This window comes from Callionymus lyra, chromosome 4 (genome assembly GCF_982586985.1).
Source record: "Callionymus lyra chromosome 4, fCalLyr1.hap1.1, whole genome shotgun sequence".
NCBI classification, from domain to species: domain Eukaryota; kingdom Metazoa; phylum Chordata; class Actinopteri; order Syngnathiformes; family Callionymidae; genus Callionymus; species Callionymus lyra.
The window spans coordinates 9,921,604-9,941,788 of NC_141821.1; the positions used below are offsets into that span (position 1 = coordinate 9,921,604).

General features: G+C 37.8%; 1 protein-coding gene across 4 annotated transcripts in view; it reads right to left on the reverse strand.

Moving 5' to 3' along the window:
* Positions 1–20,185, reverse strand: part of LOC148081706 (sodium/potassium/calcium exchanger 2-like) — a 44,403-nt gene that overhangs the window by 8,216 nt on the left and 16,002 nt on the right. Inside the window, exons 3-8 of one of the 4 annotated variants that reach the window (XM_087788679.1) lie at positions 19,408–19,446; positions 18,109–18,217; positions 14,914–14,928; positions 7,245–7,295; positions 4,803–4,901; positions 3,762–3,844 (exon numbers count right to left, since the gene is read on the reverse strand). In XM_087788679.1, the coding sequence (XP_087644805.1) occupies positions 3,762–3,844; positions 4,803–4,901; positions 7,245–7,295; positions 14,914–14,928; positions 18,109–18,217; positions 19,408–19,446 (396 nt within the window). The remainder of the gene's footprint in view (positions 1–3,761; positions 3,845–4,802; positions 4,902–7,244; positions 7,296–14,913; positions 14,929–18,108; positions 18,218–19,407; positions 19,447–20,185) is intronic. The other 3 variants (XM_087788680.1, XM_087788681.1, XM_087788683.1) reach the window with 3 other exon arrangements.

A 20,185-nucleotide genomic window follows, 5' to 3' on the forward strand; every position in this document is an offset into this window, starting at 1 on the left:
TGTAGTGCGCCATGAACACTAAATTGGCGTACTTAAACGCCCACAAAACTGAGTATGGATCGATGGACACTTTCTACCCTAAACGACCGCCACGGTCAGTGACGTTGTAAACGGATGTTACGTCATATATATATATAAATATATATATATATATACTTACAGGTGCATTTTCATCCAGCAGTAGGAGGATGACACATCTTCGGTGCTGATACCGGCGTAAATATTTCGCCAATATTTTGTTTCTCATATTTACTTATCCAAACCAAAGGTGCTGCCAGCAGGTGGCGATAGTGTTCCTACAGCTGTTTGAAATCATCGTTAAATAGTAGTAGAAGAAGAAGCTGTTGCGTCATTTCCTGTTAGTGTGTAGCAGCAGTGTTTGATTTGAGACATACTATCTGTCGAGAATTTCCATACTAGTTAGTACGTACACTATCCTGATGCATACTAACCACCAGTGCACTAAGAGAAGTATGTGATTTGAGACACAGCTAAAGTCTTAAAAACATTCCAGTGGATTATTAATTTCTTCCAACAACTTTCAGTAATTCTACTTGAAAAATCGAGCATGTTCTTCCATCAAGAACAAACAGTTTCTGTTGCAAATAATATCTCTTCAGCGATGCGTTAAAAAGGTGCGAGAACTATTGCCTTGAAGAAGAATATTCCCATATATTTCATCAGCTCGCGTTTCCAGAGAATATTGGCTCAAAAGAAGCAGATGTTGCACGAAGGACGGCGAATTGAAAGCTGTGCGTACATAACACTGGAAGGCCGAGTCGGCACATTTAGGCTAAATTGTCTGTATCTGTCTTGGTTAAGGGTCTGCTGGGGACAATGAGCAGCGTAACCTGCTTAGAGTGTGTCTGTCTGCTCGGAGAGCGTCGAATCGTGAGGCTCTAACACAATAAGCGTCTAGAGAAATGCTCTGCTGCCCCGTGGATGACATTTCTGTTGTTCAGCCGTTGTCTTTACACCGGAGTGTGTGAGTGTATCACAGCCGTCAGAACATTGAATGGTTAAATTTAAATTTTTAAATGTTATGAACTTTCTGATGGATGAATAAGTCATTTCTGTACTGAAATGTGGAATTTTTTTGAAAATGAATTTGTTTTATTTTACACATAGAGTTTGATATTCTAATTCCAATCATTCAAAAATAGATTCTGTAAATTAAATATTCTTTAATCCGTAGACTTTTAAATTCAACGTTAAAATGTTGGCGTAATAGCATAGAAGTAGATTAATGCCCTCAACCTGTTAATAATTCAATTAAAAATTAAATTGAATCATTTCTACATTGAATGGCTTCATCTTTTTAGGTCAATAATTGAAATCAATAATTGGGATATTGAAAGGTTGAATCATTAAAATCAAATATTTTGAATACTATTATAATTTACGAAACTTTCTCTTCGTAGAGTTGAATATTCTTAATTAAAAAATTAAAAATCCATTGTTTTAATAAATTTACTGTATATGTTTTTTTTTATTTTTAATTTGTATGACTTGAACATATTTAAAAACAAATTACAAATCATTAATTTAATATATTTCTATAAAAACATTCAGTCCTAGAAACAGTTGAATGTAACTGTTATACAATAATAAAAATAAAGTTTTAACATTTGAAATATTACATTAAAGCGTTCAATATTCTGATGGAGCTGATCTACTTCTAAAGTGTGGAGCCAGAAAGTTCTTATAGAACCCAAGGATTTTTTACAAAGTGAGCTGTTTCAGCAGCAGGACATGTTTTATCAAAGCATGTATTCATAGACCTGAACTGAGATTATTTGTTTTTAAAACAGATCGCGAGTTCATTTATAAACGAGTCGCTGCTTCAACCTCTGCTTTGTTCTTCCTCGCTGATCTCTAGCCCGGGAATCCGGCAGGAATTGAACAATTAGTTTGACGCCCTCTGACAGGAGATGAAGGTGTGAGCTGCTGGGAGAAGCTTTTCTGGCACACACAGATGCATTGTGGGAAGGTGCTTTCAAAAATAGAAGCCTGCTAGATCAATGGTAAAAAAAAAAAAAGCAGTTGTCTGGGTAAAGATGGTGGAGTCATGGACGGTTGAGGGGAAGATCAATGAACCATGGACGGACGGATGAAACACTGTAGGAAATGAGTGGTCCTCGCTGCAGTAAGAGGCTTAAGAGATGATGGAAGTGGTGGACGTGATGGATGGATACTCAGATATGTGCAGAAAACATGGACTGATGATATAATGAGTGACGGGACGGTCTGGTATGTAGACAGTAGTTTGATCGACGCATTGAATCATGGATGAGTGGATCAAGGCTGAATATGTATTATCGCCCTGTTGTAAGTAAGTAAGTAATATTTGTAGAGAGGATATTAAGCCAATCCATGGATGGACTGATGAGGAGAGATACAAGGTATGGATGGATGCTATGGATGGATGAATTTGTTTTCATTGAATAATTAAATTAAATAATGTATATATGGAAAGGTTGTATTTGTTTTTAGTGAATTATTAAGTAAAAAATAGTGTATGTTGAAAGGTTGAATTTGGTTTCATAGAATAATTAAATTAAATAAAGTGTATATTGAAAGATTGAATTTGTTTTCTTGGAATAATTAAATTAAATAAAGAGTATATTGAAAGATTGAATTTCTTTTCATAGAATAATTAAATAAAATAAAATGTATATTGAAAGATTGAATTTGGTTTCATAGAATAATTAAATTAAATAAAGTGTATATTGAAAGATTGCATTTGTTTTCATAGAATAATTAAATAAAAAAAAGTGTATATTTAAAGGTTGAATTTGTTTTCATTTAATAATTAAATGAAATAATGCGTACATTTAAAAAGTTGAATTTGATTTCATAGAATAATTAAATTAAATAAAGTCTATATTGAAAGTTTTTTTTTTTCATACAATAATTAAATTAAATAAAGTCAATATTGAAAGATTTAATTTTTTTTCATAGAATAATTAAATTAAATAAAGTCTATATTGAAAGATTGAATTTGTTTTCATAGAATAATTTAATAAAATAACGTGTATATTGAAAGATTCCAATAATTCAAAGAGATTTGTTTCTAAATTCATTACAATTACTTTTTTTGAATTTAATGTTGCTATTACATTAGACCAAATGTATTAATTTATTATTATTTAAATACAAATATATACAATTATAAATAAAAATTAAATAGTATCACAACATACCATTCAATACATAGAATATTGAATAATAATAATAATAATTCATTTTATTTATAAGGCGCCTTTCAAGACACACAAGGAAACCATACAAACACATGATAAACAGTAAAACAGATGTTTTAAAGATAAGATATTCAATACAAATACTTAAATGTTTGAATAATAAAATGTGAATAAAGATTTGAAATGTTGAACTAATCATTGAATCTTCCGTGGCACTGACAAAATGAATGAAGTTGAATGAATAGATAGTCGGACAAATGTATGATGGACTTGAAGAGATAAATGGTACGAGATGATTCAAATGATCGGTGACTCTGTCAGGATGAATTATGGCTTTTCCCTCTCGCGCTGGGATAGAATCCAGTCCTCGGCAACTCTGGCGTTGAGGGATGGAATGAATAAAGAGTGTAGAAGTGAATGATGAGTCAGAGGCCGCCTGAAACATTTACACGTATATTTATATTTTATCAGCTCTGACAATCTTTCAGGAATGCATAACACGTGAACGCCATTTTCTCTGACGGTCCCAACGGAGCGAAGGCAAAGATCTTTACTCACGGCTTCACCGTCCTGTCCGGCGGTTCCGTTCATGGGCGGAGTCACCTCCACCTCCACGCTGGAGCTGTTTGGAAGGTTCTTGTCTAGGATTCAGAGGCAAACATTTCAGAAAACGCGTGTTTGTGATGATGTGTTACTTAACGGGGAAAGAAAACAACACATGGGAGTCGGGTCGAGGGTCGACAAATTGTCTACACTAAGGGTCGAGGCTTGTAACCATTAACCTGTTGTTTCACTATATAACCACTAGAGGCTTCTGTCTCTATTCAACCACATCCTAATCCCATCACAGCAAAGCCCTTCTAGTAGGTAACAGACTTTTTTTTTTTAATTCCTCTAGACTCAATTCAAATATTATTAAATATAGCCAACATTACAGATAACCTAATATACCTTATTTTATTCTATTTTCCTCTAAACTTAAAATCCTTAAATAATCCCACAAATCCACGGTACCATATGTATTAATTATAGCTTCAAGTACTGACCACAGATCGATTCAAGTGGTACACGGAGCTCACGAAAATGTGTCAAAATGTTGGTAAACTACAAAGCCAGCATTACTCCACAAGGCTAGTATTACTCCACAGAGTAATACTACAGAGCCGCACTATATTAATGAGTAATTTACGAATGTTTCAAACCCCATACAAGTATAAAAAAAACACTTTGGTATGAATACAATTGTTGTGCTTTATCGTAAGAATCTATTACCAATTGTTTCTAAAAGTCAATAAAGTGTATACAGGCGTGTGTATATCCGTGAGTAATGAACGAAGAGGAGGAACAATTTACAGTTGACACGTGTAGATGCCCTGGTGTCTGCTGGGAAATGCTCATATTGCCCTTTAGGCCACTTGACTCGCCGTGTTTTGATCTGGCGACTGATGTTTTAATAGAAGCTCGTTTGCATGATTCAGCCTCGTTCCCTCCTCACTTTGATTCTGGCCTCGGCGTCTACACGGCGGACATGAAAGAACGCCCTCGTCGCTCGGCCTTTGAAGCGACACGAGCGGCGGCGGCGCATGTCGAGTCTCCCACCTGAACGGCTGGCGACTCCGTTGGCCTTCTCGCTGTCTTCCACCTGGCATTTCTTTTTGGCGATCTTGTGGAGGATGGAGGCCTTCTCACGGAATTTACCTGCAAGACACGAGACGTGGGAGTCAAGCGCGAACCCCTGCGGACCTGAGATCACATACCGATGATGCTGCGATGTTCTACCTGCCTGGAGGTCACTGAGAACACGCTCAAATATCTGGTGGCGGGAACAAACCCAGACCAGACTATTATCTAGACTTCGTCTCCTGAGCTTCACGTGGTTTCAACTCTGGATGTACGGACCGGTAGATACAAGTGCTGACAATCTTAGCTTTGAAGTTTCACAACATTTTTCATGTTGTTTTAATTCTTTTAAATGATAGTGTCCTTGAGCAAAATCTTTCCTCGTATCATAATATAATGAAAAAAATGTTCCACGATGACGTCCGAAGCTTCGTTTCGTCATTAGAATTCCTGGGACAGCGAGTGCGTGCCGGTTTTTCTTTTGGCAGACGATGGCCCGGTTATTCCGATCCATGGTTAAAGATTATTTGCTTTTAATTTGGTGAGGACACGAGCGTCGATACGAGCCCCGGCGCGAGCGCTGTCTGTGACCTCCGGGCGCGAGATCGTTAACCAGTCGCACGCCTGCACTCGGCGCTCGCACACCAACTCGCGCTCGTCGTGGGAGTCTCTGGTTTGGGGTTCGATCACTGTCATCTCACTTTTTAAATGAAGGGGAAAACAAATCTGTTTTTGCGACCATTTTGAGGTGATGCTAATAAAGCTAATGTAGCTACAGCTATGATGATGGTCAAAGATCTACTTTTTATCAGTTTCTTATCGCCTCTCCTTTATTAATCATCCCTCAGCAGATCTCCTTCAGGAAATTATTATTTAAGGCATCATCTCAACAAACAGCCCAGAGAGCAGCGGCACTAAAGGAATCTAATTCATATAGCATCCGTTTTATCGATTACTACTGTCTTAAAATTAGCCTGTGACTCTTAACACGTCAGGAAGATCGTTTAAGTCGAGTTTAGTAAAAAAAATTAAAAAACGTAAAGTAGTGAAAATGAAGGAAACATAAACTCTATATTGTTTTTATTTTGATGTTTGTGTGTGTTTTATTTGTGTTTATTGGTAAGAATCTGTTGATAAAATATGGGCAATGATACCATATATTGTGATATTTTAGTATCAAGGATATATTTGTAGTATTGTCGAGTACTTGACTCTGGTGTTGTAGTATTTACAGACCACATGACTCTTGGCGAAGTCGTAACTGCTTTCGTTTGTTTTCAAACCAAAATATGTCCAAACAACAACTAATGCGTTGATTTAAGTGTGTCTTAAATAGATGTGTGACTCTATTGTATCATCAGTGTGTGTTTGTTTGTACAAAACTCTCTTTTCATTGAAATATTGACATTATGATCTAAAGCCCCGCCCACTGAAAGCACTTTGTTTTTCTGGAGATTCATTCTTGTTGACCATACCCACACCCACTCTGCTGTGATTGGTCAAACGCTGAGGTTGATCACAGCACGTCATTAATCTGGGAAGTCTCCCCTTCCAAGGGACTCATTGTATAAACAAAGTGGGGCGTGATTACAGCTGAATGGAGGAGGAGAGAAGCCATTATTATGTCATAATGGACTCTCGTAACCTCTCGTTCGCCCAGATTTCAGAGCAACTTTATAAAGTAATAAGTTCAAAACATGGTCATGATGAGGGACTTACTGCATCTTGGAGAGAAAGACTTGAACATTTACAACATGTGAGTCAGGAGAGTTGGGGTTTCACATTAGCTGGCCTTTAACTGCTGGTGGAGTCTACTGTATCCTCTCGTACTCAGTCGGGATTTTATTGTGTCTCTACCCGCGGATGGCCTAATGACTGCTGCCATCTAGAGGCCGGACAACCAACATATTAAGATACGCAGTGAATATCTGCATCTTAATGAATAATAAAGTCAATCCAGTTCTGTGGAATATTGCTATTATTTATTTTATTTAAATGTATCAGTATTTTTTTTACATTTCTTTTCATCTTCCCCTGAATATGATGCCGGCATTTAACTGGTCTGCAGTACAAAAGAAGGTCAGGGACCGACTGCTCTTTTGTACACAACTGAGCTGTTTTTTTTTGTGATGTTCACTATGTCAGTCAATGTTTCTTCAGGATAGTGATCCAGCAAGTCATCGTATTAGTTCATTATTAATTCCCTCATCATTGATCAATAACAACAGTTGACAACAATCACTTGTCATATCACAGTCACATGACACGTTTATGCACTTTACAATTACGACGATAAATAAAAGATGAAGAAAATATATTCTTTAAAACAAACAAGTGGACTTACTGAGCGTAAAGAAGAAGGAGAAAAAGATGGAGAACAAAAAGATGGAGCACACGAAGAGCAAAAGTGTAAGAGCTTACCTTCCTCAGTCATTGAGTGATAATATTTTAGTTTCCCATAAGTTCCAAGCTCTACAACGCCACAGCAAAAGACAAGGGTAAGGCCACAAACACAGAGAAAAAGGAAAAGTGAACATGGAGAAGCGCTGGTTCTACATCACCACACAAACACACAATAACACACACACGGGTGACAACATGTTGCTCTGCATCCCTGCATCCTCTCTTCCGCTTCACGGCTCGGAAAATGAATCCGTATTTGTCATAAACTGTGATCGTGCTTATGGTTATTTATCCAGGAAAATATTCATCTTTTTAAACAACATAGCAACCAATTAAAAAAACAACATTTGCAAAAGTAGTGAACGGTTCTAGATGGATGAAAATTATAACACTCGTCCTGAAAATGTACTTTTTTGGTGGTAAAATATTAGGATGTTATGATGCAAGGCAAAAGTAGAGTCAAGTTTAAACAAAAAACAAAACATATATTAAAAAATAAAAGCACTCTGATTTGAGAACAGTAGTAGTAATGAAGGGATTTTTTTCAACATTAAAACAATACTACATATTTGAAATTAAATTGTTATTAGTAACTTGATGAACAAAAGTATATATATACATATATACTGTAAATATATTTTTATATGTATAATTGTTTTATTTTTAATAGGAAGAAAACACACAAGTAGGAAAGAAATGACAAATAAAATCTGAGTTACAGTCGTGATACAAATGTTAAAATGATTAAAAATACAATAATGTTATGACTAAAGTGTACGTGTTCGTGAACCTTAATTGATAAAATATAAAAAAACAAACTTTGATTTATTTTAGGAAAGTTCAATAGAATTGTGACCATATTCTTGGGCGTGATTATAAAAAAATATATAAATTGTCTGCTGTTGGTTTTTGAAGTGCGTTTAAAAAGAAAAAATGGTGATAAAATAATCTGTATTTGATAATGAAATAGAGAAAGTTTTAGTCATTTTTAACAAAAAGAAAAGAGTACAAGTATAAAAAACTACAAATAAAAGCATTCTGGGTGGAGAACAGTGGGAGAGACTTTATCAAATATGTTCCATATCTTAAAATGTGAGTTTTAAAAAGTAACATAGGCTGAAATTTAAGAAAAAGGTTTAAAAAACACGGAGCAGTTGTGGTTTGAGTTCATCCTCACAACCAGATCTTTTCAACTACAGAGATTAAACCTTCTCCATGAGGAGGTTGCATGTTCTCGTTTAATCTGGTTTCCTCTCCGAGCCAAACGACATACTGAGGATTATAAAAAAAACTCTTCATTATATTATGGGGAGTTGTTCAGGGCGACACCCACCTCTGGCCCTGGTTAGCTGGGATAAACTCCAACCCATCCCCCGATAGACATTTATTGAATACATTTCTTAAAAGATGTTGTTTTTGCTCTAAAAGACAAAACATTGGATTTAACACATTGTTGCTATGCTACTTCGCTTAGCTTGACTTCATTAGCCTAACACACACACACACACATACACACACACACACACACACACACACACACACACACAGCTCATGGCGGTGGCGGTGAAGGTTGGAAATCGCTGTGTAATCCACAATACAATCCCTGCCAACTGTTCCCCGCACAGAGCGTGACTCTGGCGGTTGTTTACTGGGATCCTCTCGACCTTGAGGTGTGACCTCTAATCCTCAGCGAACTACGTGCGCTCTCGTGTGGCCGTCGGGGTGTCATGGAAATGCACAGTCTGCCGAAGCAAAAAAGCTTTTAGCATTGATTCCTTCACCCAGCATGTGGGGGAGGATTGTGTGTGTGTGTGTGTGTGTGTGTGTGTGTGTTTGTGTGTGTGTGTGTGTGGAGAGTGTGTAGGGGCGTCGACGGGTGTCAAATCGCTCATTACAGTTACACAACATCCAGGCCGTGATGGCGGTGATTGTTCATCCAAAAGAAAAGTGCGACAAACTTGCCGGAGACACGACTGTGAACTCTGCGAATTATGATGCTCGCCATCGATCGGCATAAATGGAAACAGTGGAGGTCATTCGCCAGAGCGACGGTATCGAGCCCGCGGGATCAATGGAGTCCCGGGTCATCACGCGGACCGGTGGCCGGGCGACAGACGGAGAGTCGTAAATCTTCACGGTTCTTTAAAAAAAAAAAAAAAGGTTCTTAAGGAGTTCTATTTTGGGAAGTGGGTCAGACTTTGTCTGATGTTCTTGATGAACAAAAAAGCAGAAGCAAACATAAATGTAATTGAACCTTCGTTCTCAGAGGGTTGCATCGAGTCGGGGGGGAAATTAAATGTCCTCACGCACATTATGTGATGGTGGCGAGGGGCCGGCGACCCAGAGGAGCTCAAATATGATAGAAAACACAAAGAAACAAAGCAAGAAAGAACAGTAAAGAAAGAAATATCAAGTTAAAATAAACCTTTACTATGGCAAAACATGTTTTGTGTAAAAGAAAGTGATAGAAAAATAACCTTTTCCTCTAAATATGATGTCAATATTTTTGAAGTTACAAAAACAATCTGAAACAAAGACTTTTATTAAGAGTTAATAAAAAAAATAAACAATGCCCAGGTGTTCTTCAAGTCAAAGCATTCAAGCCAGAAAATTGCTTTTAATTGACGTTATAGACAAAAACTTGTACTCTACGTAGATGCCAATACTTTTGATATTCTAATTTATTTTTAACGTATGATACTTTGGTGAAATTCATGAGGAAATAAAACGAGTGAAAAATTGCGAATTTTTTGAGGGTAAAATATTCAAAAGAATATTTGTGGTATTGGGAATTCAGGAATTATAATAACTTGAAAATACTGTAATTAACTGGACAAAAGTCACTTAATGAGAGAATATTAAAATAAAAATAAATGGCATTGGCAAGCACTGCTGGTTGGAGATAGTACAATTTTATGTAGTTATTGATAATAATAAAAACTAACGAAAGTAATAATGATAATAATAATTAAATAAATAAGTAAAAAATGATGTAAAAAAGTATAAAATTATCATAAAAAAAGAAGTTAAACTAAATATATTAACCTTTGTTGTTTTATTAATGTACTATATGTTTATATTTCTATATATATATTTAATAATGCAAGCTTTTACTTTGATAATGTGCTCATTTCGTGGAGGCAAAGTACAACCATTTGACTATATATTTTATTGTGTCTGCAAATCGGGGGAATATTTGATTCTGTTTTCAATTGTACTGTTTACCTATTACAAGACACTCAGTGTCTATATATAAATATATATGTGTATACAGTATATATTTATGTATAGACTTTGCTAACATTCATTTAGAGTCTGGAGTCTGTCGTCTCGCTGCACTTTATATTTGATGTTTGTGTTGGTAAGTGATGCCTGGAACAGATTCAATGGCAACAGTAACAGAGTAAAAATAATGAAATGGATCGCTCTTCACGGCACCAAGGTCATGACGACAATCTAAGTGATGAGAAGGCGAGACAAGAAGGAAGGTTGCTCTTTTTTTTTTTTTCTAAGCGTCTGGGAAGGATGTTGTTGTTGCCGTCAAGATTACTAATAATGCCGAGCAATTAAATGATAATGTTGCGTTGAAACTATTCCTAAAGAGGATTTCTGGATGGATCGTCCTTCAGAGGTTAAACCTGGACATTTCCAGTTGAGGAGAAGAAAAACTAAAATCTATAATCAGTAATTAAACTTGTTCAGGGGCTACATTTTGTACAGGGTCTTGCAAAAATGAAGGAGCTAAAAAATCAAATCAAGCTCAATGTGATATATTTATTATTTTATCCGACTTTGATTTTTTTATCCTATATTAAGATCTTTTTTCGAAATATTTTTTATATTCAATGAAATTCTATTATAAAAAATATTTTGGGACTAGTAATGAATAAAACGAATTAAAAAAAAGTGTTATCTTGGGGCCAAAGAGTAAAAAATAATTTTGTTTTATGGAGGTAGAAAACAAATGTTTGACACTGAATTGTTACAGCTTTTACGTCGGAATTTTTGAAAAACCATCAAATTTCTAGCACTTTAGTTTGTTGCCAATTAGAGTGTAAAAAATTAAATGTAAAAGATTTCCAAAGCAACCAATGAAAAGCAAACAAGCTGACAGCAGGGATTGATTGCTTTTCCTTGGTTGCCCGGATGTCAGGACTGATATTTCACAACACATTTCGTACATTTAATTTTTTCATTCAGTTTCTTCTGAATATTTTCTTTACATTAATTTTTGATTTTAACAAATAACATGTCATTTTGATGCCGTAAAGAATTCAGTGTTTTAATTCCATAGAGTGTGTTTCTCTTTTTTTATCTTCTGTCACTTTAATTATGTGTGTTTTTACTATTATTAAGAATCTTTTTAACGCATATGTTACTTGTCTTGTCTTAAACACTGACATCTTTCTAGGTCACCATGAACCATCAACATCATCTACTTCTCCACCTCCCTTGATCTCTCTCTCTTTCCTCCCGTTACATTAATCTTCCTCCTGCCTTCCACTCGTCTACACGTGTTTGCTTCTACTGACCTTCATCACTCTTCTCCTCAGCTCATCCCTCCTTTATTTTACTAGCACAGAGACCTTGAAATCACCTTGAATGGCTGCGTCGATCACTTCCTCTTCCTCACTCTCTGACTTCCTCTTCCTCACTCTCTGACTTCCTCTTCTTCACTTTGTGCCTTCCTTTTCCTCACTCTCTGACTTCCTCTTCCTCACTCTCTGACTTCCTCTTCCTCACTTTGTGCCTTCCTCTTCCTCACTCTCTGACTTCCTCTTCCTCACTCTCTGACTTCCTCTTCTTACCTTTGTGCCTTCCTCTTCCTCACTCTCTGACTTCCTCTTCTTCACTTTGTGCCTTCCTTTTCCTCACTCTCTGACTTCCTCTTCCTCACTCTCTGACTTCCTCTTGTTTCACTTTGTGCCTTCCTCTTCCTCACTCTCTGCCTCCCTCTTCCTCACTCTCTGACTTCCTCTTCTTCACTTTGTGCCTTCCTCTTCCTCACTCTCTGACTTCCTATTCCTCACTCTCTGACTTCCTCTTCCTCACTCTCTGACTTCCTCTTCCTCACTTTGTGCCTTCCTCTTCCTCACTCTCTGACTTCCTCTTCCTCACTCTCTGACTTCCTCTTCTTCACTTTGTGCCTTCCTTTTCCTCACTCTCTGACTTCCTCTTCCTCACTCTCTGACTTCCTCTTGTTTCACTTTGTGCCTTCCTCTTCCTCACTCTCTGACTTCCTCTTCCTCACTCTCTGACTTCTTCTTCTTCACTTTGTGCCTTCCTTTTCCTCACTCTCTGACTTCCTCTTCCTCACTCTCTGACTTCCTCTTCTTCACTTTGTGCCTTCCTCTTCCTCACTCTCTGACTTCCTCTTCCTCACTCTCTGACTTCCTCTTCTTACCTTTGTGCCTTCCTCTTCCTCACTCTCTGACTTCCTCTTCCTCACTCTCTGACTTCCTCTTCCTCACTCTCTGACTTCCTCTTCCTCACTCTTTGCCTTCCTCTTCCTCACTCTCTGCCTTCCTCTTCCTCACTCTCTGACTTCCTCTTCCTCACTCTCTGACTTCCTCTTCCTCACTCTCTGACTTCCTCTTCTTCACTTTGTGCCTTCCTTTTCCTCACTCTCTGACTTCCTCTTCCTCACTCTCTGACTTCCTCTTCTTCACTTTGTGCCTTCCTCTTCCTCACTCTCTGACTTCCTCTTCTTACCTTTGTGCCTTCCTCTTCCTCACTCTCTGACTTCCTCTTCTTCACTTTGTGCCTTCCTCTTCCTCACTCTCTGACTTCCTCTTCTTCACTTTGTGCCTTCCTTTTCCTCACTCTCTGACTTCCTCTTCCTCACTCTCTGACTTCCTCTTCTTCACTTTGTGCCTTCCTCTTCCTCACTCTCTGACTTCCTCTTCCTCACTCTCTGACTTCCTCTTCTTACCTTTGTGCCTTCCTCTTCCTCACTCTCTGACTTCCTCTTCCTCACTCTCTGACTTCCTCTTCCTCACTCTCTGACTTCCTCATCCTCACTCTCTGACTTCCTCTTCCTCACTCTTTGCCTTCCTCTTCCTCACTCTCTGCCTTCCTCTTCCTCACTCTCTGACTTCCTCTTCCTCACTCTCTGCCTTCCTCTTCCTCACTCTCTGACTTCCTCTTCTTCCCTTTGTGCCTTCCTCTTCCTCACTCTCTGCCTTCCTCTTCTTCACTTTGTGCCTTCCTCTTCCTCACTCTCTGCCTTCCTCTTCCTCACTTTCTGCCTTCCTCTTCCTCACTCTCTGCCTTCCTCTTCTTCACTTTGTGCCTTCCTCTTCCTCACTCTCTGCCTTCCTCTTCCTCACTCTCTGCCTCCCTCTTCCTCACTCTCTGACTTCCTCTTCTTCACTTTGTGCCTTCCTCTTCCTCACTCTCTGACTTCCTCTTCCTCACTCTCTGACTTCCTATTCCTCACTCTCTGACTTCCTCTTCCTCACTCTCTGACTTCCTCTTCCTCACTCTGCGACTTCCTCTTCCTCACTCTCTGACTTCCTCTACCTCACTCTCTGACTTCCTCTTCCTCACTCTCTGACTTCTTATTCCTCACTCTCTGACTTCCTGTTCCTCACTCTCTGCCTTCCTATTCCTCACTTTCTGACTTCCTCTTCTTCACTTTGTGCCTTCCTCTTCCTCACTCTCTGCCTCCCTCTTCCTCACTCTCTGACTTCCTCTTCTTCACTTTGTGCCTTCCTCTTCCTCACTCTCTGACTTCCTATTCCTCACTCTCTGACTTCCTCTTCCTCACTCTCTGACTTCCTCTTCCTCACTCTGCGACTTCCTCTTCCTCACTCTCTGACTTCCTCTACCTCACTCTCTGACTTCCTCTTCCTCACTCTCTGACTTCCTATTCCTCACTCTCTGACTTCCTCTCTCACTCTCTGACTTCCTATTCCTCACTCTCTGACTTCCTCTCTCACTCTCTGACTTCCTATTCCTCACTCTCTGACTTCCTATTCCTCACTCTCTGACTTCCTATTCCTCACTCTCTGACTTCCTCTTCCACACTCTCTGACTTCCTCTACCTCACTCTCTGACTTCCTCTTCCTCACTCTCTGACTTCCTATTCCTCACTCTCTGACTTCCTCTCTCACTCTCTGACTTCCTATTCCTCACTCTCTGACTTCCTATTCCTCACTCTCTGACTTCCTATTCCTCACTCTCTGACTTCCTATTCCTCACTCTCTGACATCCTCTTCCTCACTCTCTGACTTCCTCTTCCACACTCTCTGACTTCCTCTTTTTTTCCACCAGCGGTGGTTACAGACCAAGTTTCATAAGTTTCAACAATACAATGTTAGATTCAATCATTCAATATTCTGATGAAACTGATGTGATTCCATATGAAAGTTGAAATGTGAGCAAAATGTTGACATTCAAGGTCATGGACTGGATACAGGTTTGACGGTCCTGAGGAAGAGTATGGGTCGCAAACACAGAACCCCGAGGATGGGACGTCTCCACAGATACCAGAGAGGACTTTGGGACGATGGGGGGGAGAAACAATATGATCGGAACAAGACTACGTCCACAGAAGATGAAGGACTCGAAGGAGAGAGTCTGCAGGGATGAACAGAGTCGACACACACGATTGTCTCCACACCGTTGTAATGGGAACAAACAGATTTTCTTTCTCGTGGGCAGAACAGAAGTAAGAATAACTCACCGGAGTCAGCGAATTCTGAGTGGAAGAGAAAGCGATAGGAAGACAGAAACAAAGAGAAGATAAATCCAGGTGATATTAAGTCCGCTTGATTCTGTCAGTGCTCACAGTGTCAGCGAAATCAGTAAAGATAGAAAACGTTTCAATCATTTCCTTCTCGTTCCACTCGTGAAGCACAAGACCACGTTATGATGAATGTTAACATCTTCTCTCAGCTTAAAATGCATTTTCCTTTGTTTTAAAATTGATAATTAAATGAACAACAGTAATATAATGCTGATTCAAACATTCGTTTTAAAAGATGAAACAAACAAAGACAAGTCAACAACTTTTCAATCCATTCATTTGAAAAATGATAATACATTTGTTATTTTCTCCGACTCTCTGACGCTCATAACAGTTAAATCATAGTTAACATTTATTTAATACTCCATGCTTAACATTATACAGTAAATTATTTCTTTTTTTTTAACTGAACATTTTTCCAAGATCATGGGAAACATCGTATTTTCCATCTTGTATACTTTGGACTTTTGCTCCAATGAGCAATTTTAGAAGAAAATTGATACTATTAAGTATGGTTATATATTAAACCACTTTCAAAGATACATGAGAGGTTTTATTTCCTTACACAACTACACATTTCATTTTTTTTTCTTGCCTTCCCGCAAATGTAATTATTTTATTCGGATATTAAATCAATTTTCAATTCAACTTTAGTGTAAATTAATCACAAAGTTTTACAGTTTCAATAACATTAAGCTGTATATGATTTTTTTTAATGAATCAAAATCCATATTCTTGTACATTCTACTGATTAATTTATTTATTTAAAAAACATATTAACACCAACCTTTTTTTTTTTTTAAAGTGTGTATTTATTCAATTCTACATCCCTGACAACACAACTTGCACAAGGCGATGTTTTGCACCTTCACCTGGATGTCAAAGTTCACAGTGTGGTTTTGAGGCCTGAGTAGCGAGAAAACCTCCCAAAATGGCGGAACACGACGCGGCGATGACGTCAGAAAAACACACATTTTCTTCTGAATAAAACAAACCTGGACTCTTTCTGATGACATTAAGAAAAAACAGGGACAGAAAAACAAACCCCGACCACCGAGGATGCTAAATGTTAATGTAACATTTCCTCGCATGAATAAAATTCCCGAAACATCCATAAATAGACGGCTGCGCCTCTGAAAACTTCTTCCAAGCAACACACACACACACACACACACACACACACACACACCGACATCCACTCAGCTCCCAACGCTGATGGCTTATTTTAAGCAATGTCTATGAAAAATGGATGAATAGACGCTTCCAGCTCACGTCAAGCCTGAGAGCACGCAAGGACATGACAGGAAACCTAAAGGGGGAAATTCAGTTTGCTAGTGCTGCTGGTTAGGCCACCAGGGAGACCAGGAGGACCTGAGTGTTGCTCAAGGGCACACCTGAGATTGTACCGTTGACCTTGTGTAAAGTGCTTACGAATCCAACTCTTTATGTCATGTGTGTACTTCCTCTTTCTTCCTCTCACACACTCGCTCTGTGATTTACATTTTCATTTACAGCCCGTTCGGACAGTCGTCCCGCCGCGTCCGCGTCGTTAGATACTTTCAAGAGTTTTGCTCAAGGACACTTGGACCTTCACCGGGATTTAACCGTTGACCTCATTATTGCAAAAGTCGCTCGTTGGTCTCCTGAGCTTTAAAAGCCCTCAAACAGACCCTGTTCACCTTTAAATAGACGTTTATATGGAAGCCTGCTCAAATATGGAGTCGTTCTCAGGAGCCGAACAAGGGTTAAGACTGCAGGCTTTTATTTATAGAATGCCAGTAGTTCCATAATTAGATAATAAAAAAAAGCGATTTGAGATTGCGGATCAATTTCGTCCAGCCGGTCTGATGCACTCTTGCTAACGCTCCCTCGTCGTTGATGGATTTTTTTTTTTTTCAAAGTTGGCTGAAAAGTTGTGCTACATTTTTCAGGATTTATAATGGAACGCTCCGTGAACTCATTTCTCCTGTTGGGAGAAGCTACCGACCCTTTCTCAAAATGATTGGTTAGCACTTTTACCATGGGGGCGGGGCTTAATGTCCACATGTTCCAGTGTATAACTTACGAAAAGAAAAAAACATTCATAGATTAAAGACTCTGGGTGTAAAGAAATATCAATATACTTCTACTATGTTGTTGTATTGTAGTACCGTTTTATTGTAATTTTATAAGGAGTGCATGACTGCTCCTCCCATAATGCAACACTAATAGACTCAGGGACTCATTCATTCCTCATGATAATAGATTTTATGACTCTGAGTTTAGAGGCAGGAGTGAAAAGATGATGTTCGTGATGATGTTTGTATCGTTTTAGGTCTTTTTTTATTTCCTCTTATTTGCACTTTGTTCTGTCTATCTAATCCAATCTAATCAAATCTAATCTAATCTAATCTAATCTAATCTAATCTAATCTAATCTAATCTAATAATCTTTTGAGCATTTTATCTATTTTTTTTATTATTAGTGTATGTAATTATTTACTTTCATTAAAAAAAAATTAAATTACAAAACCTTTAAAGCTGGTGTTTGGACATTTGTTGTGGTTTCAAAACAAATAAAACGGTCTGTAAATTCTGAGAGTCAAGTACTCGACAATACTACAAATATATCCTTGTATCACAGTATATTGTATCGCTGATCCTGTATTGTGCGTGATATGTAACGTATTGCAAGATTCTTGCCAATACACATCTATAAAAGACCAGTAAAATAATTGTTCGTATTACACTTTTTGTAAATGTGGTTAGTAGTTTGGATCTACATATTTCCTTAATTGGTTTTTGTGTGTATTTATTTACCCATAGCCATATAATTGAACGTATTTTGACATAAACTTTTTTCCGCGTCATCGTCACAACCTCCGATTACTTTTTTAAATGACCGAGTTATGGAACTCCTGGTATTCCATATGTACTGGTAATCAGGTTTAATAGTAAAGTAGAGAACTGTAGTTGTGAAGCCACCTGCAGGGGGCGTAACTGAGACCCTTTCTCTTTGGTCTTTCCGGGACATTAAACAAACTATAACCAATCAGCCTTTGCGAAAACTGTTAAAAAATGTAAAGAAGTATTGACAGTTTTGTCAAGCGTGGCCCTCTCTGAAAGAAGCTCCTGTTCCCTCGGAGGCACTCACCTTCACTTAAAGGGTCGAGTGTGTGAATCATCAGCTGGAAGATGCTGTTCCTCATCAAGCTGTTGTGCAGCGAGGCCGAGCTGCCGCCCCTCTGCAGCCGAGGCCTGGTCTGAGGAGGAGAGAGGGGACATCCTGTCAATCACAGCGCCACGCCCCGGACACTCTGTTCTTCTTCAATCAGACCAGATAAGAAAATGAGGTACAATCTGTGGAGTTACTTGAGTTACTGTCGATCTACATCATGACAAACTGCTCTTCGTGAAATCATTTATTCAAATATTTTATCTTCATCTCGGTTCATCTAGATTCTCGATCCTTCAGAGTCTAAGTTGAGGCGCCTCAGGATGTCTCCTCGACGCCTCACAAGGAAGGGTTGCCTGAGAGGGTTTGGGTTTCTTTACATCGTCTGCTGCCCCCGCGACCAGACCTCAGTCAACTCATGTGTTCATTTGCCTTTTTAAAAAATGTCAACAAATTCTTATGATGGTTTTTTTGGTTTGACATGAATTGAACTGAATAAAAACATATTGTTGATGTTGTTTGTCTGTATATTTACACAATTAAATATATTCATAATCATTTATTTTTATTTTGGGCTTTAATGATCATGAATAGTATATAATTAATAAACTATATTTACACATGATTAATACATTGGTATTTGTTTTTCTATTTTTTTTTATTATAATAGCTTCTTTTTTTTAATTCGCTGTTATTATTCACTATTATTGTTGTTTTATTTTCTTTTTTTATGGTGTCTGTATTTTATTACAGTCATTTACTTTATAGTTCTGATTAATTATTTAATATTCTGTTTTTTCTATTGTGTGTTTTAATTTTGAAATGTATATTTAATTACATTAATTTCTAGCTATTATTTTGTTCTTTGATCATAAATATTATTGTTGTTTTTCCTTTTTTTTAATGTAGCATGCATTTTTAATCACCATACATTGTTTACCATTAATACTAATGCTGAGTTAAAAACATAAATAATATTTAATGTTCTTAAAAATCATTTAGTTTTCTTTTTTTTATGTTTTTTAAATAATAATGTATGAGTTATTTAATGTATGAGTAGTTTGTATTTATTCACTTATGTGCATATGTGAAAAATCGATTATAATGTACATTTACACAGTTAAATACTTATAAAATTTGTATTTTCTCAACTAGTACAGGTGGCAGTTTTGGACTGGAGTTAATATGTACTTTGATACATTTCTGTTCATGAAGTAAACACTAAAGCTCGCGTCAAGAGACGCTCAAAGATGAACAAACACAGAAGACAGAACCTACCGACAACTTGCCGTCATCGTCCGGAGTCACAGGACTTATCTTCTCATCCCACACAGAGAGAAGAAGAAGAAGAAGAAGGAGAAGAAGAAGAAGAGAAAAACAGGACAAGGAAGTGAAGTCACACCAGCAGACGGACAGGATGATGAAGAAGATGAGTCACAAGAGAGAGTAAATGCTCAGAGTTGACAGACTTTACATGAGAAGACAGGAGATTCTGCAGCGTGACATCATTCTGAGCCGAGCTGTTGTTCCCAACAAAACACGTGAGCCACTGGTTGATGACGGTGTCGGAATATTGCATCTCCGTCACTTTGAATGACGGGTCGCTCATTACATCATGTAAATGTTTGGGCTTTTCCTCCCTGTGTGTGTGTGAGTGTGTGTGTATGAGTGTGTGTGTATGAGTGTGTGTATGAGTGTGTGTGTGTGTGTCGGCACAACAGATCAACACGACAGGAAAATGGAAACGCTGGCACGACTACGAGAAGTCGTTCTTTGTGACGTGAGAGTCAATAAAACCAGAAGCTTTTACAATAACTAACAAGATTTATCAGACAGAGCAACGCTTGTTATTCTCTCATTTATTTTTTTTATCTTGACTGGGATCACTCAGGGTTCCTTCCTCGGCCCGCAACTATTCACACCAAACTCTCCCTCTTCCAAATAAATATATTATAATGTCAATCGACGTCAGTCGTACATTTTTTTAAAGTTCAAATTCAAGTTCTTTTATTGTCAAATATACATGTATTCAAGACATACAGCATAGATTTATCTT